Source organism: Plecotus auritus (assembly GCF_963455305.1).
Source record: "Plecotus auritus genome assembly, chromosome: 4".
Taxonomy (NCBI): Eukaryota; Metazoa; Chordata; class Mammalia; order Chiroptera; family Vespertilionidae; genus Plecotus; species Plecotus auritus.
This window is the reverse complement of record NC_137775.1, coordinates 116,882,039-116,906,005: the sequence shown is the minus strand read 5'-3', so window position 1 is coordinate 116,906,005 and position 23,967 is coordinate 116,882,039. Positions and strand designations below refer to the sequence as shown.

Sequence of the window (23,967 nt, the reverse complement as noted above, 5' to 3'; positions counted from 1 at the left end):
GTGTGCAGGAGGCAACCAATCGATGTGTCTCTCTCACATTGATGTTTCTCTCTGTCTCTCCCTCTCCCTACCACTCTCTCTAAAAAAATCAATGGAAAAATATCCTCAGGATTAAAATAAATAGATAGATAGATAGATGATAGATAGATAAATAAATGTTTTCATGTCTTCTGTTTGAGTACTTTTCCTACAGCACTGTGTAATATTTTTATGCTTCTTAATTAAGAGTGAGCCTTCCTCCAACTCCAGGTCTTTAGTGCAAGCATTCCCCTGTCCCATGTTTCTTTTGATTTACAAAAGGGATAGAAAGCTGGATTGCATTATTTTCAAATAAAATCAACACCAATATGTAGCTTTTGTTGTTTGATATCAATGATTTCACTAGATATTATAAAAATATATATGGGAATGATAATTTTTCTCTTTTCAAATATTGGACCTCTTACTATTTCCCTCTTTCTTTTTCTTAATAAACCTTATACTGTATTTCCTTAGAAAGTTTAATAATTAAAGTGTGTCTTCTAGTATGGTAAGTTTAGGATATAATCTGTTACCATTTATTTTCCAATAAAATATCTAGAGCATGTATTATAAAAAAATAAAAATTCTATCCCTTATGTAAAAGTAGAGGCTGTACATAGAGAATATACTGTGTAACATTTAATTATTTCATTGACATTTTTTATATAAATACATTCAAACAAAATAAAAAATGAAATAAGAAAGAAAAGGAAAAAAAATCAATTAATTTAATCCACCACATCAATGGGATAAGAAAATCACAGGATCAATATTTGCAGAAATTCATTTTACAAAATCCAAGGCCCATTCCTTATGAAAACTCTCAGTAAACTATAATTAAAGGGGAACTTCCTCAACTTGATAGAGACATCTATAAAAACCCTATGGCTAACATCATAGGTAAGGCTGAGAAAGTTAAAGTTTTCTTGCTAACATCAGGAACAGAGTAAAGCTGTCCCCTCTCATCACTCCTTTTCAACATTATACTGAAAATCCTAGATAATGAAATAAGATAAGAAAAAAGATATAAAAGGCATGTAAATTGGGAAGGAAGAAATATAGCTGTCTTTATTCACATATGACACTATCATCTATGTTAAAACCCAGAAGAGTCAACATAAAACTCCTAGAAACAATAAGTGATAATAACAAAGTTCCAGGATACAAAATTAATATACAAAAGTCAATTGTTTTGTATACATGAGCAATGAATGAGTGAAATTTGAAATTAAAGACACATTACCATTTACATTAGCATCCCAAGAAATAAAATACTTAGGTATAAATATAAGATAATATACACAAGATCTAGATGAGGAAAACTACAAAACTCTGATGAATGATATAAAAAAAATTAAATAAATGGAGAGCTATTCCATATTCACTGGTAGGGAGAATCAATCCTTCAAAATGCCAGTTCTTCCCAACTTTATAAATTCAATGCCATCCCAATCAAAATCCCAGAAAATTACTTTGTGGATCTGACAAACTGATTCTAAGATTTATATGGAGATGCAGAAGACCCTGAATAGTCAACACAATATTGAAGGAGAACAAAGTAAAAAAACTGACACTACTCAACTTCTATTACTTTGGCTTGTTGTTGACTTAAAGGGTGGAACACCTTCAGTTTCCCAACTTTTTGCTCACTGATTCTTTTTAACTTCTCTTTAACTTCACTCATCTCCTTTCCTCCTGTCTTGAATACTAGTAAAAACATACTCCTCTACAGTGCAAAGGCAAATCCCTCCATGTGGTCATCCTCTTAGACAGGTGTTCTTACTTTCTTTTTTCCACCACCAACACTGGTGTCCTACATAGCTTCTCACTTCAATACTTACCCCTTTGGTAACCTTTGTAGTTGAACTTCTATACTCACTCCTCTATACCCAATGACTCTTTTAAATAGGGGTGCTCATCCTAGGGCAGCACTACCTGGAAGATGTGATGGAGCAAGACCAGGGTCTCCACTCCCAGACTGTTTTATTCACTAGGCCTGGGTGGGGCTCAAGAATATGCATTTCTCACAAGTTCTCAAGTGATGCAGATGATGCTGGCTCAGGGACCACACTTTGAGAACCATTGCTCTTGAAGTTAATCAAAGACCACTTAATTGCAAAACTGATTAGGATTTTCTGAGTTGTCGACTTCCTTTATGGCTTTAGTGCTCAAGATTCATGATCTCCATCATCTTGCTCCAATCGTATTTCCCATTTCATGCTTTATGCATCTCCCAATCTGACTGAAACAGGCATTGTTTTCTGTGATCCTTCATGTCTTGTGATATTCTCTCTGCCAGTAGCACCCTTCTTCACCCACCTTTACTTGTTCAAATACACAATTCAAGTCTGTATCATTCTAATGCCACTTCCCATGGAAAACTTTTCCTGAATAGCCCAACTACAAACCCACTGATACTGTTTCCTCCTTAGCATTTTACTCATTATTCGAGGGTATAACAAAGGTCTTTTTGGAATTTAAAGCTTATATAATTTGAAGGGGGAGCTTTCTTTATGAATAAAAATTAAAATTATAAATAGAAAATTAGGCAAGGGCCTTGGAAGTGGCTCAGGCAAGTGAAGTCCTTTAAAATTTAAAACTTAAGCTTTGTTAGCTTCACAATACTAGTAAATCTGCCTCAGCCTTTACTGGATGCCGGACTTCTTTTAGATTGTCATTTTTGAGGATAAATTTCTCTCTCTCTCTCTCTCTCTCTCTCTCTCTCTCTCTCTCTATATATATATATATATATATATATATATATATATATATCCCTCTCCCCACCCAACCCCTTATTCTACTACTTCTTTTAAGAGAAGCAGTGGCAAGTTGTGGAGAAAACAACACAAAAATCTTTGCAGTCAGATAGACCTGGGTTTAAGATCCCTGCTACCTTAGTTACTTCATTGAACTTCAGTTTCTCCCACTGTGCACAAAAAGGGTAATAATATCTACCTTTTGAGTTATAATAAGGTCAAATGTGATAGCAAATAAAGGTCGTTAAACAGTGATTAGGGCATGATAAGCACCCAATAAACATTAGTTTCCCTCTTTGGATTGGCAAAATCCATAGCCTTGTGTGAGAAGTTTTTAATTCCCCATAGCATTTAGACAACAGCTTGCAAAGAATAGTTATGGAACACACACATATATATGTTCAGGGGAAATGAAATGCCTGTGCATATTATTTCTTCCTCATTTTACAGCATCTCTGATTACTACTCTCACATCAGGGAAACTGTGTATGGAAATGAGGATGCTGCAAATTCTGTCACTACTAGAACTTGGTTGAATTTAATTGAGTGGGCAAGTGAGCACTGATAAAGCTCAGGGAAGGGAGGGTGCCAAGAGGAAGGAGAGCAAATCATTTACCACAGCTTTCCACCCTGGTTTATATAAAACTATTTGTTGCTATTGTTTATAACTTGATGACAGTACTTTGGGCAGCCATCCTGGTGACTCGAGGGACACTGAGCTGCCGATTGCACTCCCTGCTGTATAAAGCAAAAGTAATTAAATAATTACACTTTTCTCAATGCAAGGGAGGAGTGAAGAGGAATAGTTAATTTTACATAGTTCCAAAGCATAACTTTAACATTTTGTAGAGATCAATAATGAAGCAAAAAGGTCAAAAATCTCAGAGATTTCATGAGGACTGTGATATAAAACAAATAGCCATAAAAAACCTCATTCTAAAATCAGGGGTAAATTAAACCTGAAAAGTTAAAGACTTCCCATTTATGTCCATTTAAAATTGTTTTCTATCAAAAAAGAAACTCATTATTTATTTATTTATTTATAATATAAAGAAATATAATAGCCCAGCCAGTGTGGTTCAGTGGTTGAGTATCAACCAGCATGAACCAGGAGGTCACAGTTCGATTCCCAGTCAGGGAGCACGCAGCCGATTGATGATTCTCTCTCATCATTGATTTTCTATCTCTCCCACCATCTCCCTCCCTCTCTCTGAAATCAATAAAAACATATTTTTTTAAAAAGAGAAATATAATAGATAGGCTAATTTTAGTAGTATGTGAATTTATTTATCTTAACTGTAAGATTAATAAGATGAGTCAAAATTTCCAGTGTGCTATTTTAAGCCATTTAGAATGGTATGCAGGGACTTTTTGCTCATTCTATATTCTTTTTAAACTAAACTTTATCCAGTGCATTAAATTATCAAATATTCCTAAATCTATGGCAAATACCAAGTGATAACAGTCTCCTCCTAGCTAGTGATAGTGGCCTAATAAACTCAATAATTTTAAAAAAAAATTTCTATTTGAAATTAATTATCTCAATAATTAAAAAAAATTCTATTTGAAATTAATCCACAAAGACATGAAGTTTTTAAATTCAGCTTTTATAAGACATGGTTTTCGTGTATTCTATCTCAGTTTTTAAAAAAAGATAACAATCAAAACAATATAATACTCCTGTATAGATTTATGGAGTGGCCCAGAATATGAGATTTGAAGACAATATTAAATCACATTTATAGAACATGAAATGTAGGAAGAATGACCATCTCTTTCTCCAAGAATAAATTCCAGAATCAGAATATTTGAGTACTTTCTATGTGTTCAACCCAGTGTTGGGACCCATAAGGAATGTTTCAAAATAATGCATGGTTATTTTTGCTTATTAAATAATAAAATTTGCTTAGTAAATTACTGGGGGAACATTGATCTATACCTTGACAAAAACTCAAACTAAACAAACAGGAAAAAGCATAGCAAAAAAAAAAATACTACTTTTTTGATAGAGTATAAATTAGGTAAAATTTAAGACATTAGATAGGGTCAATAACAAGATGTTTCTCTTACAGAAAATGGAAGATAATCCCAAGATGCAAAATCTAAAATGTTATAATTTTGCTCTATTTAATGACTTCTTCACTGATAACCTACTAATCAATTAGATATTCTGCAAGTGGAATCATATATAAATTAACCTATTATGTAGATGCAGGACTCTGCAAACTAAATTTCATATGGAAAAAATAATGGCTCCATATAACAACTTGAAATATGTGTTTTCAATATGGATCCTAGTCTACAATAATGGTGCTACAAATGGATTCTACGAACACATCATTCTAGGCTACTGAGATTAACTTACTGAATCCAGGTCTAAAAAAGTAAGCAATGTTGAAATCTCACCCTCTGGCCAGGATTTATGGAGAAGGAAATGTTCTCTAATATGGCATTCCCACTGTCAATGTATTTTGCTGTGAGGTCTTTGACAATCATTTGGCCCCCTGAGGGCCAGATGTCATCTTTCTTCGCATGCTGATTCTCAATAATCATAACTTTTGAGAGTTGTCCATCCTTGGATGCTTTTCTTGATTTGGTGGATATGCTTTCTTCTGTTTGCATGTCTATAAACTTAAAGACTCGGCTCACGGATCGCATCTGAAATGAAAATTACAGTATTTTATTTTTATTTGTTTTAGAGCTGCAGGCAATGTCATAACTAGTTTGATGTTTCCTAAAAAATATCTTGTAGGATGTAACACTAGCTAGTCGACATGTGGTTATTTGTCAGAAGCTTTTACAATGAACTCACAGGAAATAATTGAATAGAATTAAAAGCTTAATCAAAGAGATTAACTAGGACCTATATAAATGGGCTTTGGCTAGACCTGTTTATTTTTCTGATTACTTAATTCTTAGGTATGCAAGTCACACATAAATAGTCAAACTATACTCAAGAAAACAGATAATGTCAAGGAGAAAACTATTTTCTACTATGAGCAGCACTGCACAACGTTGTACAACTGGTATATTATAATAAAATGTTCCACACCTCAAAACTAGCATGGAATGTTCTTGCCTTTCTCTTGAAGTGCCTTAATAACTCTCCACAATTCTATATGTCAGCTGGACCTCACAAAAGGCTTAAAAAAATTTAAGTCATTGGCATACATCTGTAGCTAAATAATTATATTTTAATCATTTCAAAGATTAATTTCCATTGCTGAGCAAAATGTGCCTGTGTGTAATGGTTGTGTTTGAAATGAAATATGTGTCTGCTTTATAAACTTATTCATATAACATTTAATAATGTATATATTTAATGTACATAGAAATAAAAGTTCAACAATGAGTAGTTATGATTTATGAGAATTTGGAATATAATTTTTTAAAATATATTTTTATTGGTTTCAGAGAGGAAGGCAGAGGGAGAGATAGAAACATCAATGATGAGAGAGTATCATTGATTGGCTGCCTCCTGCATGCCCCCTACTGGGGATCAAGCCTGCAACCCAAGCATGTGCCCTTGACCGGAATTGAACCCAGGACCTTCCAGTCCACAGTCCAATGCTCTATCCACTGAGCCAAACCAGCTAGGGCGGAAATATAATTTTTAAAATACAGATCACATCTGAAATGAAAATATCAATATGGAATATAACAATGATATATAAAATAATGTGACTCAGCCCTTCCCAGGTCTTACTAGCAGAAATTTACTGCTTTTCTTGCCTTAAAACTAATTGTTGATTCTGGCTTTACTCAGTCAAGAATTTATCCTTCTCCTTTACAATGTTAATGTATTATTTTATTTATAGTTAAGGCTTAGTTATTAGAAATGATATTTTTGCCAAAAAATTATAGGTGGGAAGAAATACATTTGTAGTATTTGCTTCTAGTACTTCTATTTTTCATCGTCAAAATTATCTGGGAAAAATTATCTTTAGTATGGGATGACTGGTAGATGAAGCTGAGGAATTTAGATACTAATCCTCAATGGAACATGAAAAGGTCCAGTTTAGCACATCTAATGGTACTGCCTGTTTCCACATGCCATTGATCAAGCCTGCTGTTCATGAAGTTCTTTCTTTTATCTAGAAAATCTGTGCTTCAGTTTCTTTCATTTTGGAATTACCTTCAACAATTGTTTAAGATTCAAGAAGAGAATCCTTTTAAGCCAAACCCACTGTTAATGGAAGTGAAATGTATCCAAAGCCCACATCCATCATAAATAACTCGAGGGGATGTCAAAAGCATATACGAATAATCATATTGCTCCCACATGTAATATTTTAAAATTTCAAATTATGGGTGACTTTCAGGGGCTATTAAATCCTGATTCAGTTATTTTTTATTAACTTGGAACTAAAATATACTCTTGCATTTCACTCTCATTAGTTTTCACAGAGAGCTGCTAGTCTATTTAAAGTCTGGAAGATAAATTATAATTGTAACTACTACTGAAATGGAACTGCAGGGAAAATAGCTCAAATACATTTCAAATATCTTATTATCTTGCATAAGAATAACATCACTCTTTTGAAATGAGAAATTGAGGGAAATGCAGAAATCTAGCTTAATTTTATAAAATATAGTTGAAACCGTTGCCATTTCTGTATGTCAGTGCTATGAAGAATTCCAAACTTATCTTTGTTAAGTGCTTTAGAATGTCCAAGAAAAACACTATATAACAAAAATCCTTCATTTTAATACTTCCAAACAATCAATAAAACATTTAAGGCTTGCTATCTGAACTACTAAAAATTATGTGCAGTGTTATTAGAAAATGATATCCAAAACCACTAATTTGGCAGCACTGAATTCAGTATGTAATTTTTGTGTGTGTGTATGGGGGGAATCTGTGTTTGTGCACACAAAATTACATTCTCCATTAGTGAGGCTCACCTTGAGTCTGGATCCAAAACTATTAATGCCTAATGTGGCAAGTAGGACATCCCTATCAAATTTAGAAAATGAAAATTTCAAATTCTCATCTTTCATACAGTCTAGGTGCTGAAAGTGACCCCAGGACAGAGTCTGATAGTTGCCCACAACATGACCTGGTTACCCTGACCTGAAAAAGAACAAGTTCATCTTAACAATGGGCACTCATCCACAGCATAAGAGCAGACATTCATTCATGGGTTAGCACATGTTCTCACGGGAAGAAAAGGTGACAAAGGCGGACATTTGCATCGCAGTCATCTTTGCAACCACTGAAATGCCACTACTGAATAGATAATGTGGCCAGATAGTATTATTAAAGACTAACTAATGCCTTACACTTCCCTGGCTCTCCACTGTGCACATTCTACTTTCAGTGCCTCTTGGAGGAGAAGCCACATCAGAACCAGAGCACAGACAATCAATTCCAGTTTTCAAGTTTCAAAAACTGACTTTGGGAGTCAGAGATTGGTAGCTTGAAAATTTAAAGCCACATGAATATTGGTGTTTAAGCTTCCAAAGCCAGAGCCTGAAGAACTCATAGCGCAGTATTTATACAGAAACGATTGCCACAGATGGACTTTTGTGGAAGAGAGGTGGCTCCTCTCCTCACTCTACAATCTGACTCACGAATGAGGCTAAACAAGAGGGCTGAGACGCCAGTTCTTCTCAGAAGGGTTCGTGACCTGCAACCCAACTCTGGTTCCATACTCAAGTAGATGTGGCAGTTTTAGAAAGTAGGAGGCCTGTGTCTCAATTCCTAGGTGGAACCCAGGGCACAGGCATGCCTTAGAGCAGCTCCAAGTGCCTGGCATGGCATGGCATGGGAGCAGGGAGTGGACATGATTGCTTGGCATGTCTAGACACAGGTGGCAGAGCACTGGTTTCTCTGTATTTCCTGAGTAGTGCTGAAGGGAAGCCAAAGAATTGCAATCCTCTGATCCCTTGGGGTCTTCCATGCCTCAGGTATATGGAAGTAATGGAGAGAGGGAGCTCATCAAAGGAGAGCTCACAGTCAGGACAAGGACAAAGATTCAGTCCACCTGGACGGCACACCTCTAGGTCAGATAGAGCCTCAACGCGTCAGAGACAGTGAGCATGACAATGGATAACCGAGGGCCCAGGCCCCTTCCCCCTAGCATCTTGGCATTCTGAAAACTCCACTCAGAACTTAGACTTTGGGCAAGATCTCTGAGATTGTTTCTTCCACTCAGTAGAACACATGTTCAAATGGAAAAAATATTTGACTGTAGCAAAAGCAAAGACATATTTTTGAACACTTGATTTCATAGCCAAAAATTTATAGCTGTGATCAGAGATTAATCTTAACAATGGGCACTCATCCACCGCATATGAGCAGACATTCATTCATAAGTTAGCGCATTTTCTCACGAAAGGTGAGAAAGGCAGACATCTGCATTATGGTCAGCTTTGCAACCACTGAAATGCCACTACTGAACAGATAATGTGGCCAGATAATACTGTTCATTACTAACAAATGCCTTGCACTTCACCGGCTCTCCACTGTGCACATTCTACTTGAAGTACAAGGTATTAGTTAGTAATTAATTAGTTTTTGTGGAACCTGAAACTTAAGTAATTTGAGGGGCTCTTCTTGTTAACAGAATCAAAGTTATGCATATATAATTAAGTATAGGGCTTTTTAACAGAATCAAAGTTATGCATATATAATTAATTATAGGTCCTCTTGAGAGGACCTGTAGCTCATGTTTCAGGGGCTTCATGTTAAACCTACTGTGCCTATGACAATAACATTATTCAAAGCATTCCTTGTATTTTCCCCATTTAATGCATAGCATAAAAATTTTTTATTAGTGATAAATGAATCCATTGTTCCATCTCACATGCAGAAAGCAGTCTGTAGGGAGAATGGCAGTGTGGTGAGTAGTTAAGTAGGTAATCCAGGCTGCAATTGTACCTCTGAGCTTCTCAGCCTGAAAATATACTTTGTTATTTGGATTAGAAGGAAGTTGCAACACACCAAACTATTTTTAGTCTCATCTATTTGTTTCCACTGAGCTTTTAAACCTAACTTAATCCTTTTTTCTAATTTAGAATGTCTACTAAACATTTTCAGGTGACATGTAAAAATGGCTGTGCCATTGTCCAGATGGAGTTAGATGGAAATTCAGATTTGGCAGTTATCAAGAGTGACTGCCAGCTGACAAACTCCCAACCTTAAAATGCTGCTTCCTTTGCGTAAAAAAGCGTTGCCAGAGGAGGAATGAGGGGCAGCTCTGTCTGGCCCACTGACAGCAGTCACATTGCAGCCATCCCCAGTTTAGGTGGGAGCATTTAGATTATGAAAAGTAAATGATGAAGTAAAAATGAGCCTCGAGCATTGAATCTTTTCTTCTTGTGCAAAGGAAAACTTGACATAATCTGTACAGATTATTATAAAATTGGAGTTTAGCCGAAACAATGTGGGATTTTTGATTGAGAATCATCTGCTTAAAATTTTTGGTTCTATTATTCAGATTTACTATGCTCCAAAAAGTATCCCAGGTCAATCTTTAAAACTGAGTCTCATTACCTTTATAGTAACATTTAAAGTTATTAATCTAAGCACAGGAGAACAGTCTATGGGGAGTGTGATAGTTTTAACAAAAAGATAGCTCCTTAGCCTCACCTCAAACTTGCTTTATAAGGAACATGTCAAAGTGGAAAAAGAAAATAATTCCTCATTTTCCTTTTCACTTTTTGTTGACAAAGAGGGGAGGGAAGGTTTAAAGACCCTTTCTAGAGTAAGTCATGAAGCCACATTTCTCTCCCTCACAAAAAATATTCCAGTTTCTTTTATCCTTTGGTTGTTTAGAAACCCAGGCATCCAAAAGCCATGACAATAGAAAATTTATTTTATAATCCTCATATCTGGCTGGCAATATTGCAAAGAGATTTCATAACTGGTTATTATAGGAAGGTTGCCCAGAAGTAAATGTGAAGAGAAGCATCTGGAAAACTTACATGATGTGAAAAACATCACACATTTTACAAGAGAAATTTTTAGAATGTGAAGTACGTGAAAGTAGGTATTAAAATATTTTAAATCATAGCTTCTCTGGGTAGGTCCAAACTAACTGCTTTTCAGCACTCATAACACACCTGAAATCCAATGCCCTATTAGAGTCATTGGCATAATCTTTAGGCCATGCACACAGACTTAAGAGATAATGCTTATCATGAAAAAAGGCTCTGCTCAAAATACATTCTTGGGACGCTAGTCTAGTTTTCTGTGTCTAACTAGACGCTAGTCTAGTTACTTGTGCTCCTAGAGTAAAAAGTCAGTACTATATTGCTATAAATTATTAACATTAACAGCATAAGTGAGTTACTTATAGTATACTATAAACTAACCCTTAGTAAATGATTACCACTTGCTATCTCACAAATGATTTATATAGTCTAACCTGTGGCAAAACACAGGGCAAGTGAGTGTCACTTTCTCTGACTGCAGGAAGTTACAGAGATTGTTTTTGACATGAGAAAGAAAATCCATTACAACTAATGACAAAATACTTGTTCTAAGTAAACATGGAGGTATCAAAAATATGCTGATGCTTATTTTCATTAATTAAGAGCTTTAGTAATCATGATACTAAGTGTGCCAACAGGCAAAGGAAGGCTCAGATTTACCCTTTTGTCTGACATCATTCATTGAATCTATTATTCAAATTGGAGATTACTTACACTCTGTCTTGTGTTTTGTTTTGTTTTTGTTTTTTAAGCACATGACAAGCCATCAGGAAGTGCTTGGTGAATGCAATTGGATGTCTATGGTATCCACTAAAAATATTTCAAAGAAAAGCTCAGGAAACGGAGTTTAAAATGACATATCAAAATATTTTGTCCAGCATTGAAATTGGGACTCAAACATTTTTTGTTATTATACATTTATCTCTAGTCTGCAGAGGCAAGATTTTTTAAAGGAAAGAAAAGGGGGAAAAAATAGATACAGAGGCAAAGAAGCATTGAACAGACTGTCAAACTACAGTGGGAAGGCAGAGGAGGTTTTTTTTTTTGGGGGGGGGGGCTGTAAGATCAACTGAAGGACTTGTACACATGCATATAAGCATAACCAATGGATAAAAGACACTGGGGGGGGGCGGGCAGGTAAAGGCATGTACTGGGGGGAAGGGGAGGCTGGGGGGAGGTCAATGGGGAAAAAAAAGAGACATATGTACTACTATTTGTAATACTTCAAACAATTAAAAAAATAAATAAATTAAAAAAAATATTTTGTCCAGGGTTTTACTATTTCAATAAATAACAGGCTTTTCTAAGCATCTTAATTTTGAAATATTGTGGCTTCCCCAAACTCTGTCATTAAACAATTAAACATCATCCTTTATGTCTTGTAGATAATTTATATCTATCTATCTATCTATCTATCTATCTATCTATCTATCTACCTACCTACCTACCTACCTACCTACCACTGGTCAATATCTAGGATAAAAATGATTTGCTAATGGTCCATCAATTCTAAAGTAAATTCTATGCCATAGATCAGAAGTCAGCTCAATGGCCAAACAAGCTATACCCATTTGTTCACATTTGCTTTGCCCTACAAAGGCAGAGTTGGGAGTTGACTAGAGACCATATAGCCCGCAGAGCTGAAAATAGTTACTATCTGACCCTTAGTAGGAATACATTTGCTGATCCCTTGCAATGACTCAGAAAATAGGAACTAAAATGAATTTTAGAGGCCATCTAATCTAGTGATTCATAAGTCCAGATATACATTAGAATCACCTGAAATACTTTTAAAAAAATATAGACACCCTGCCCCCAACCAATAGAACTGATTTAATTGGTCTTATGGGACCTTGAGTAATCTAAAATTTTATAATTCCTCATGTGCTGCCAGGTATAGAACCTCTGATCTAATCCCTTCCTTCTTGCTATAAACGAGAAAATCTAAACACAAAAAGTTAAAGTGATAGGCACAAAGCTCAACAAATTTTCAAACTTTTCAGCACTCCAGCAATCCCTTAGGGTTCTCATAAGCCTCTCCGACTAACTAGGGACCAGAGGACATCAACTGGTTCCGAGTTCTTTAATCAGCTCTGACAATGGCAGAGGTGAATACCTGAATCATTGGACTTCAGCACTTAGGGAAGAGTGGCAGATATGTGCACTTCCTGTGAACATCTAGAATATTGCCTGGAACATGCCAATCAATGGTTGGAATCTTTCATATGAAAAGAGTTCAGAAGAGAGAAAATACCAGAGCTGATAGGAATCTTAGAAAATTCCTAACCAAACTGTTTCATCTTACAAACGAGAAAAGTGAATCTCTCAAGGGTGTTAGTGACATGTCTAAGTTCTCAAGTTTTGGGTGGTAAGGCCAGAATGAAATGCAGAGTAGAAAACCACTCTGCAGGATGGAACGAGAATGGTTAGATGGAAAGAAATCTTGGGATAGAGGTCATGAGAGGAAAATATACCACAATGGCTCATGAGAACGGAGAAACAAAGATATGATCAAGAGGCCATTTAAAGGAGTCAAAACACACACGCACACGCACACGCACACGCACAAAAACAGGATAAATGAACCCTCCTCTCAGATTCTTACAGCAGAAACTATTTTCTTTCTTTTTTAATCCTCACCAGAAGATGGGTCTATTGATTTTAGAGAGAGAGGGAGGGAGAACAAAAGAGAGAGGGAGAGAAAGGAAGAGAGAGAGAGAGACAGAGACATCAATATGAGAGAGAAACATCAATTGGTTGCCTCCCACGCCCAGATCTGGATCAAACTCACAAAGGTTCAGTGTATGGGACAAAAGAAACCAACTGAGCCACCCAGCCTGGAGAGAAACTATTTTCAATACAAGATAATTAGGCATCAGAAGCAATGAAGAAAAGTCAGGTTCCCCTTTTCTCTTCCCAGCAGGTTTCTTAGTCATTTGATCTTTACTAAACCCAAAATAAACACGGGCAATAAAAGGACAAAGGAGAAACAGAGGAAGTTTCTATTGACAGAAAACTCTTTTCAGATTGCATCAATCTTGCAAAAACTTTCTGTTGCCCCATTAACTGGAATCTAAATGTAAGCCCTACAGATGCACAATCTTCCCTGCTCATTTTATTCTTCCTCTTGTGTTATAGGAACACACAATACAACAGGGATGGTTTATCTGCTGATGTCTTTAGAGAATTAAGGAAGCAGGATAAAAGTCACATGCTCAGATCTTTTGTTTTTGTTTTGTGTTTTGTTTTTTAATTTTATTTTACTGCTTAAAGTATTACAAATAGTAGTAGTTATGCTTACTATATAACAGAGAGCCCTAAAAAGACATAAACTGTCAACTGCCTCATTCAAACAAAGACTATGATTGTAGGCAAGTTGTCAGTCACCAGATGGCTTGATACATCACCTTTGTATCCTTTAGCTCTTATTTATTTATTTATTCATTCATTCATTCATTCATTTTTCATTCATTTATTCATGGAGGCAGAAATCTAGGTATGCATTGCCTATTTAAGATACATAATGCTTATCTAGCTAAGAATAGGAGAAAGAGAGCTTTATGGCACTAAAAATGGCAGGCATCTTGTGAATTCATAGGGAATAAATCAGTATTTGACTTTGTTAATTAAGAATGCAACAAATCCTATCTAATAAAAGAGTAATATGCAAATTAACCATCACTCCACTACACCCACATGCCACAATAAAAGAGGAAAAGAGATAAACCCTACTATAAATCATGTTAAGGTTAAATTACATTTTAATGAATTATTAAAATTCTTTGGTTAAATAAAACATTAAGATACATAGGCAAAAATGGACATTAGAAGGTTTGGATTTTTTTCCCTTAGAGATTTTATAATGATATTTGTTCTGGCAGGAATTGATTATACAAATGTCACAGCTGAATGAATGTGTGGTTTGAGAACAAGTGACCTGCCTCAAGAATGGGAAAAGGAACTTGGACTGCAATAAAAGTAATTCTCAACATGGGTTTCTAGACCCTCCACCAATCCAGTAATGGATGACTGGTTTTAAATAGAGTACTCCTGATAGACTAATAAAAGTTGATGATTAAGCTATCCAGACAAACTACACTGTCTGAATGAAAATTATGTATTTGTGTTTTTTTAAATAAAAATGGGAAATCTGCCTTGCTTCCTTTATCTCTCATTCTTGCAGCCATAGGATTTGTGTCCCTGACACTGTGCAGCTCATAAACCTACTGCAGGCTCTGCATTCTAGGGAAATAAGACAAGAGAAACAATAAAACCAAAATATGATCTTTGCATACACCAATCAAGGATACAATTGTGTGGTAATACGGATCAAGTAAAAAGAGAGAAGGCAATGATAAACATTTAAAGATGATGAAGGAGCTATGACTACACCCTGGGAATTTTAATACTAAGAAAAGAATATAGTAAAAAAAATTTAATGCTGATAAATTCGAAAACCCAAGATAGGTAAGAATTTCTTAAACACAATACCAAATGCACAAAACATAAGAGGAAAGACTAATAAATTTAACTTAAAAGCTTCTTTTCATCAGAAGACACTAAAAGACCAAGCATTGACTGGGGGACCATGTTTGAAATGTATAGAACTGATAACTGATCCAGAACTCATAAGCTCCAACAAATCAATTAAGAAAAAAGCCCAGTCTATTTGAAAAATAGGCAATCAATATGAACAAGCAATGAACAGAAGTAAAAACTCAAATGGCCAATTAATATGTATTAAGCTGCCCTATCTCCTTAGTAATCATTTCACATCCGATTACCAAAAAGTAAAAAGCCTGAAAATATCAAGGGTTGTATATCATAGGGATGGATCTATGAGACTCATTATACTCTAATGATGGGAACATAAATTGGTACAACAGATTTGAGAACAATTTAGCATCAACTAGTAAAGTTGAATGTGGCTTAATTCTATGACCCAGCGATACCACTTCCGTGTATCTACCCTAGAAAGATCCTGGACAAGGAGACTGTAAGAATGCTCACTGTGGCACTAGATCTCGATTGTGGTTATCTATATGGAGGAAAGAAGAGCTATGGGTTTAGTAAGAGACACATAATGACCTTCAATTTATCTGTAATGTTTTATGCCTTAATGTGGGGGTTGGGGACCTAGTTGTCCCTTATGTGATTACCTACAATTATTGGTTTGTCTAAATTTTTTCATTAAAAAAATATTTAAAAAGTAAGAATTACTTACCAAACTATCCACATCTATGCTGGAGTTTACAGCCCACTGCAGTGTACTCATGATATTCATGGCTAATGTTAGAATGATACCTACTGTTCCTTCTCCTTCACCTAAGAGGGAACAAAGATAGAAACAAACCCTATGTTATTCCTCGTGAACCCCTTTATTTATACCTCTCCTGGGGCATACATCATTTAAAGTTACATTTCAATTTTGTGCCAGTTTTAATCAACTTTCATCTAAGTTCACCATCTATCACTAGTAATAATGCCCTGCATATAGTAAGTATTCAGTCAGTGTTTTAAATCAAAGAACGATTGAAGATTAGGAAAGAGCTGCCCTTTTTTCAATGCTGCAGATATTGAAGGGGCCGTAGGTGCTGGGCACATACCATGTTTATCTTTTCTACTGTTACTCTGTGAGTAACAATACCTTCAAAGACTACCATGGACAATGGGGGAAAAGCCCTGTGTCTCAATGAGCTTCTCTACGACGAATTCAGATGCTGTTGGGAAGAAGGTGGGCTTACAGTCAGTCTCACAGGGAGTTCCGTAGGTCTGCCATTTGGAAAGAGAAGACTGCCATTTATGTTATAAAAAACAACTAGTTCATCCAGGAAGAACAAAACTTACGTGTTTATAGAGTAAATAGATTTTCAGGGCTGGAGAGGACCACTAATTAAAATTCATAAATATTCAGTATTTATGACCATAAAAATGTTCCAATACAAATGTTCTTAAATTATTATAACTTCACGTTATCAAATCACAATTAAAAGTAAGTCTTTGTGTCTATTATGCATGATAAACTTGTCATAGTGTTCTAAAAAACAGAAGAAATCCTAGTAATTCATCCTATCATTATTAATTGAAATTTTTGCTTCCATAATTCCTATAATAGAAGACAAACCAAAGACAGCAAGTATGTCTTCTTAGTACTAAACCATTTATTCTAAATAGGTCAGATGTATTCAGAATTTCAACATATTAGCCATTCTGAAGATTAAGATGAGAGTAAGATAAAATTTAATAGCAGTAACAATAATAAACAATGTAAAAATTATGGGTATTTATTATGGGCCAGGCGCTGTAGTAAGTGTTATGCACAAATGATCACAATGAATACAACAAATCTATTGGATAGATACTACTATTACGTGCCTCCTGCCTTAGGGCTCCACAGGGCACTCTTGTAACTCTCCAACAGGTGACCCATTTTGATTTGAGCAGGATTCTGCTCTTACAACCCAACAATCCTTTGACATTTGATCTTTGCTCTGAGCCTCCGTCCACTGTCACATATATATTTCAATATTTTACATAGCTCCGTATTCAACTTCTTAAATTAGAAGAACTCACTTACCTAAATAGATTTTTACTTTTCTTATGATGAAATATTTTGTGTGTTTTTTACCCAAGATCTTAAAATTCAGCACATTTATATTTGAAAAATATGGCACTTTTACCTGGCATTTCACATCTGTGGCAGTTTTTGTCATGCAAAATTCTCATTGGGATAAATTTTACCAACTGGTGGTTAAAAGAACAAAACTTACCAGGGATGAGGCTTTTGTATGTGAGTGTGTGTAAATGCTGATGATTCTATTCTCGTATTCAAAGATCTCTTTATTGGAGAGCTCTATTATTTTTTAACTAGAGGCCAAGTAGACAAAATTCGTGCACTGGTAGGGTCCCTAGCGGCTGCCGGCTGCCAGCCAGGTACTCCCTCCCCTCCCAACCCCTCAGCCCCCACCCCCCTGCCTGCCGCTGGCCGGCCCCGCCCCCTGGTCTAACTCCAAGGTCAAGGGGACAATTTGCATACTACCCTTTTATTATTTAAGATCCTTTACCAATACGAGAGTCCAGAGATATGTTGTTGTTTTTTACAATCACAGATTTGTTATCTGACTTGCTCTTTGTCTCAGTTTGTTAGACTACAAAATTGGGATAATACTATAGACAGTTCTAATTCAAAGACATCATTGTTCAACAACAAAACAATAGAAATTCAAGGAAATAATTTGTTCAACAATAAACTAATAAATGTTTTGATTAACAAATGCCCCCCAAAATGGTTTAAAGATATCTAAAATTTTTAAGCTAAAAAATGTAGCATTTTGTTAGTTGACAACGTTTTAAATTAAATGTTTAGGTAACTACTAAATAACTTTATAGTACCTGTTGTTAAAATGGAAATGAAGGTAACAGCAATGAAGAAGATGACAAAAATCATTTCTATTCTCATTTGGAACCAGCGTAGGGTTGACAGGTACAAGAACCAGTTGGCAGTATGTAAATTCAGAGCTTTGTGGAACAGTATTTCAAAGTAAGGCTGACGTCCAAAGGCACGAAGTGTCCATAGTCCTTTCAAGCTCGTAACCAGATGAGTGAAAATTGGACTCCTGCCTGTGAAATATTCCCATAGAAAACAATGCAAATCATGTAAATGCACAATGCAAATTCTTATTACCACGTACCTGATAAAGATTAGCTTAAAAGACAGCAAATGTCATTAGTTAGAATGGTTTCCATTCTGGTGCCATACTTGGAATAGATGAAATTTATAAATTTTTAATGTTACCCTTCTTTTATAGTTGGCTACCATGGATGGGAACTTAATATAAAATCACTGCCATTATTTATTCATGTTTCTTGGCTACTTCTGTAAGTTTTTCTGGCTAATCCTAAATTAATCACCATTGAGTGAAAATGGTTTTCTTTTAAAACAATTTATTCAAAGCCTTAAGAATGTTTAAAAGATTTAATTTAACAAATAACCTTCAATGCAGAAATGCACTTGAAATTTAGCCCCTGAAAATGCACCTGCACCAAGGCTGTTACCGAAAATGTGCTTCCCAAACAGCTCAAGCAGTATTTGGGGCACAAATAAAAGCAAACCTGAAGAGAGAAAAGAAGGGTGTCTGAAAAGAAGCCAGAAGGAAGAATTTTGTGCAATATTGTTTAGAAACTCAGACAAACTTTTAGTAATAGTAGCACTATCATTTTTAAATTTAACTTATATAAGTAAATTATGAATGAATATCCTATATAACCCTAGTAAGACTCTATACAGTTGTTTTAAAACCAAAATGAGCCTGGCCGATGTGGCTAAGTAGTTGAGCATTGACCTTTGAACCAGGAGATCATGGTTCAATTCCTGGTCAGAGCACATGTCTGTGTTTCTGGCTCCATCCCTAGTAAGGGACAAACAGGAGGCAGCCAATTAATGATTCTCTCTCATCATTGATATTTCTATCTCTCTCTCTCTCCCTCTCCCTTCCTCTCTGAAATCAATAAAAACATATTTTTTAAAAGTATTTAAAAAACCAAAATGAATTCACATTCTTAATTAACAAAATCAATCTATGTGTACTTAGTAATTTACTGTTTCCTTTTATATTCATACTATAGGCCCAGTGCATGAAATTTGTGCATGGGGTGGGGTTCCCTCAGCCCAGCCTGCACCCTCTCCAATTGGGGACCCCTTGGGGGATGTCCAACTGCCGGATTAGGCCCTGTCGAACATCCCTTTCGCAATCTGGGACCGCTGGCTCCTAATCACTCACCTGCTTGCCTGCCTGATCACCCCTAACTGCCTCTGCCTGCCTGCCTGATTGCCCCTAACCCCTCTGCCTGCCTGCCTGATTTCCCCTAACTGCCTCTGCCTGCCTGCCCAATCTTGCCCCCAACTGCTCTCCCCTGCCAGCCTGATCTCGCCCCAACTGCCTCTGCCTGCCTGATCACCCCTAACTGCCCTCCCCTGCAGGCCTGATCTCTCCCCTAACTGCCCTCCCCTGCAGGCCTGATCTTGCCCAGTCTTTGCCTCTCTTTGTTTTTCTCAGCAGTCCTCCAGGCCTCCCTGCCTCCCTGTCTCCCTCTTCCTCTTTCCTGGCTGGGCAGGGGTAGGGCCAGTGGGGGCCGCTCCACCCTCTGCCCACCCTCCCTTCCATCCAGGCCTCTTCAGGCCCAGTCTATTTTGTTTCCTCATTCTAAGAGAGGATCTGAGAGCGAGCTGGGAGGGAGGGAAAGAAAGGGAGAAAAGGCTGTGAGCTGGTGGGCGCTGTGTGTGTCTGTGTGTGTGTACGGTTGTGAGTGTGAGTGCCGACCCTGCCTTCCCCATCCTCGTCTCTGCTGCCACAAGTCCCGACCCACCAGAGCCTGCTGCGCGCGCAGCCTGGGTGTTAGGTCGAGCCTCCAGTCATTGTGGATGTGACGAACCCAGGGTTTTTATATATTAGGATACTTTTAATCCTCACCCACGGATATATATATTTTTTTTTATTTGAGAGAGAAAGAGAAAACAACAACATCGATGTGAGAGAGAAACATTGATCAGCTGCCTCCTGTACATGCCCAGACTGGGGATCAAACCTGCAACCTAGGTATGTGCCCTGACCAGGAATCGAACTCACAAGCTTTTTGTGTACAGGACAATGCTCCAACCAACTGAGCTACCCAGCCAGGGCTCTATCCATATAATTTTTAAAAGTCATTGTTATATAATGCAAAAGTTTACAAGCAGGAAAATATTTTTGAAACGTAAATTAATAATAGAGAATTACGAGTAGCTCTTGTGGACATTTTCTGAGGTGAGTGTTGCACACTCAGTGTCATACCTTCAGATTCCAGTTGCTTGAGTTGCTGGGAGGTGTGGAGAAAGTAGGCTCTCAATAAAATAAAAGCAGCAATCACTGGCACTGTTGCTAAGAGAATGTAGGGCTGTAAAACTGAGACCACTGCTACAGCTCCAATCACAATTAATACTAGCTGTAGGATCAAAGAAAACACATTGGTGTATAAATATTTTCATGTTGCAAAGTGGACAAGGTAAGTGTGTCAGCAGTATATTTCTAAATAGCTCTTCACACTCTATTCCATTCTCAATAAAAGGCAGGCATTTTCCTACTAGGACAGCTGTCATCTCAAAGTACTTTCTCATGTTTTCTTTGAATATTCAAAAATTGTTTAGGTTCCGCATAATAACATTTTGAACTTTAGAAAACCTGGTGATCTTGGATCTCTTAATGTGCTAACTTCCCATACACAATACATTGGGAAGGGTGACTTTTTTTCTAGACTGATCCTCTTTTAAAATAAACTTTAATTAATAAGATAATTTCCATATGAATGTAAAATTTTAGTATTTATTTTGCTTAGACAATTTGTGAAAAATGGACATTCATCTTGCAGCCTTTTGAGTCAGAAAGATCTAGTTGAAATGTATTGTCATTTAAGCAAGCTACTTAACTTTTCTGAACCTAGTTTTCTCATGTTTAAGATTGAAAAAAAATTATACTTAATAACTAAATGTTACTCCCTTTATCCAAAATCCTGTTTCTGTTCCTTCAAACAATTGGAGATGACCTAGAGGGCCCCTCCCCCCCCCCCAAAAAAAAAGATTTTGGGGGTATGGCTAATTTAATTTGAAATTGGATAATTTTTTTCTATCTCATATACTGTCAAAATAATTTTGTGTTTCAGTAAAGTCCATCCACTAAAGCTACAGCTTCACATTATTCACCAAAAATCTGGAGCCCTGTTGGCAGTCTCAGAAATAATCTAATCACATGGGTGTTCTTCAGGATCAATTAAAGGCTTAAATTCTATATTTCCACATGACAAATCCACACATTAAAACACACACACACACACACACACACACACACACAAGTCTGCTAACATTTATTCCACAATAATGCTTTTGAATAAAGTATAAACTGTTATAACAAGGGTTAAAAAATAAACCTATGATAATATTCATATGATAATCAATGAGCCAGTTCTCCACGAATTTCCATGGCTCACATGTGCATTACCCAGATAATGAAGTGGAATACAGAACATTTTGGTAGATGTGAGCAGGAAGTGGGTGTAGCTAAAATCTGCATAAATCTTCTTTGAGTAGGTTATTTTCATCTAAAACTTATAATCATATCTCCATGACACTTTTCTAGGGAAAATGCCTGCACATCTTGAGGCATCAAATTATGCAATACCAGCCCTCCACTCATTCAACAAATATCCAGAAAAATCTTTACTGCCAGACACTGAACTAAGTACATATTATAACTCAATAATCTCAGGAAAGTCTTCCCTGTTCCATTCTGCCCCAACAAGTGCCACCAGCACAGTGAGAAAGCCCCTGATGCCCTATTACTACATGATAAGACTTTATCAATGGGAAACCATAGTTTTATAATGAAGGATCCTTTCCCCAGAAATAGGATATTTTGGGGAGAAAAGAGAAAAATTCTGATCTAAGCATGATTAACTAAGGAATATGGCAATTTAAATGGGCAATCATATTAAAGAGCAGTGTGTCTGAAGGACAAATGCTGCTACATTGGTAGCATGGAAACATTCAGCTACTCCATCAGAATCAGGGTCTTTTGTTTGCTGTTGACAACTATAAATGTACTGTGTCCATTTGATTTCTGACATATTTCCCACATATCTGGGTAGTCAACTAACCAAGATATCACAGTGGGTTAGAGACGAATGGAGAAGGTAGGTACAAACATTCACAAGACAGATTTCCAGCAATTAAAATAATTCAGAATAGAGCCCAAACTGAGAAATAAATGAAAAATAAGCCTAAGTATTGAGGACAATAGTTCTATTTGCTCCATAAGAGTCCACCCTTAGGCACTGAAGTTAGAAGTTAATAATTTAGCATTATGTGCAAAATTGAAGGCACTGATTTAATATATGTGATATTTGGATTACACAATGAATCCTTAAGTTCTGTCCTATTTTAATTCACAATGGTTAAGAAACAAGTCTTTTTGGACTGGGTATATTAGTGAGAGGACAACAAAATAGATAAACAGAGGGACTTCAGGACAAGATAAAAATTTGAGCACAAACTTCTAAATCCCATTCATTCTTACCCAAATCCTACAATTTGTCAGAAGGAAAATTCAACAGACTATAAAACCTGCAAGGCATCATTCATTCATGCTCTTAGGAAGTGGGCAGCACATTTTTAACCACCCAAAGCATCTCAGAAGCATCCCTGACACTGACAGTCACACAGCACTTCCTGGAACTGGAGCTGATAAGGATAAAGGGTCACTTTGAAATCAGTAATTAATTAATTAATAGGTAAATAAATGAATACCTATTAATTTAAAACCATGCATGAACACCAGATTTGGAATTCATAAATGATGGTCCTTGAGAATTTTTGGTAAGGATTTAATGGAATTAATAGAATGAAGAGGGGAAAAATGTTAAAGACATAGTAGAAATCAAAGTAGCAGGACTCAGTGTGTAATCCTCATATATAAAAAGCCAGGGGCTGTCACGACCGAAAAAATCAGACAAACGACCAAACAGCCATCGGGCAACCAGACTGGCAGAGGGGTTAGTGAGGGATGACCAAACGACTGAACAGCAGGCTGCGTAGGGTGAACAGGCCAACAGGGGGGTTAGTGAGGGGCAACCAAACGACTGAACAGCAGGCTGTGTGAGGTGACCAGGCTGGCAGGGGGGACAGTTAGGGGTGATTAGGCCAGCAGGTAGAGGCAGTTAAGGGGTGATCAGGCTGGAAGGGGGGCAGTTAGGGGTGATCAGGCAGGCAAGTGAGCAGTTTGGAGCCAGTGGTCCTGGATTGTGAGAGGGATGTCCGACTACTGGTTTAGGGATCGGGCCTAAACCAGCAGTCGGACATCCCCCAAGGGATCCCGGATCAGAGGTAGTGCAGGCTGGGCTGAGGGGACCCCCCCTTGCATGAATTTCATGCACCAGGCCTCTAGTCTTATATACTAAAAAGCCTAATATGCTAAGTGTACGGTTGACCGGTCAGCCGTTCAACCAATCAAAGCATAGTATGCTAATGATATGCTAAGGCCACTCAAGTGCTCGCTGTGACATGCACTGACCACCAGGGGGCAGACGCTCCAACCAGTAGGTTAGCTTGCTGCTAGGGTCTGGCCCTATCGGGACTGAGTGAGACATACCAGATACACCCTGGAGCCCTCTCATGGTCCCTCCCCGGCTGGACAACCTCTCGCGTCTCTCCCCCACCCTGATTGTG

At 36.9% G+C, this 23,967-nt stretch overlaps 1 protein-coding gene across 1 annotated transcript in view; it reads right to left on the bottom strand.

Annotated features, from left to right (window-relative positions):
- CFTR (CF transmembrane conductance regulator) overlaps positions 1-23,967 on the bottom strand; it is a gene marked incomplete at both ends in the record, with an annotated part of 212,507 nt that overhangs the window by 36,952 nt on the left and 151,588 nt on the right. The window contains 4 exons of the mRNA XM_080664132.1: positions 5,184-5,435; positions 15,940-16,040; positions 18,108-18,335; positions 20,546-20,696. Of these exons, the coding sequence (XP_080520258.1) occupies positions 5,184-5,435; positions 15,940-16,040; positions 18,108-18,335; positions 20,546-20,696 (732 nt within the window). The remainder of the gene's footprint in view (positions 1-5,183; positions 5,436-15,939; positions 16,041-18,107; positions 18,336-20,545; positions 20,697-23,967) is intronic.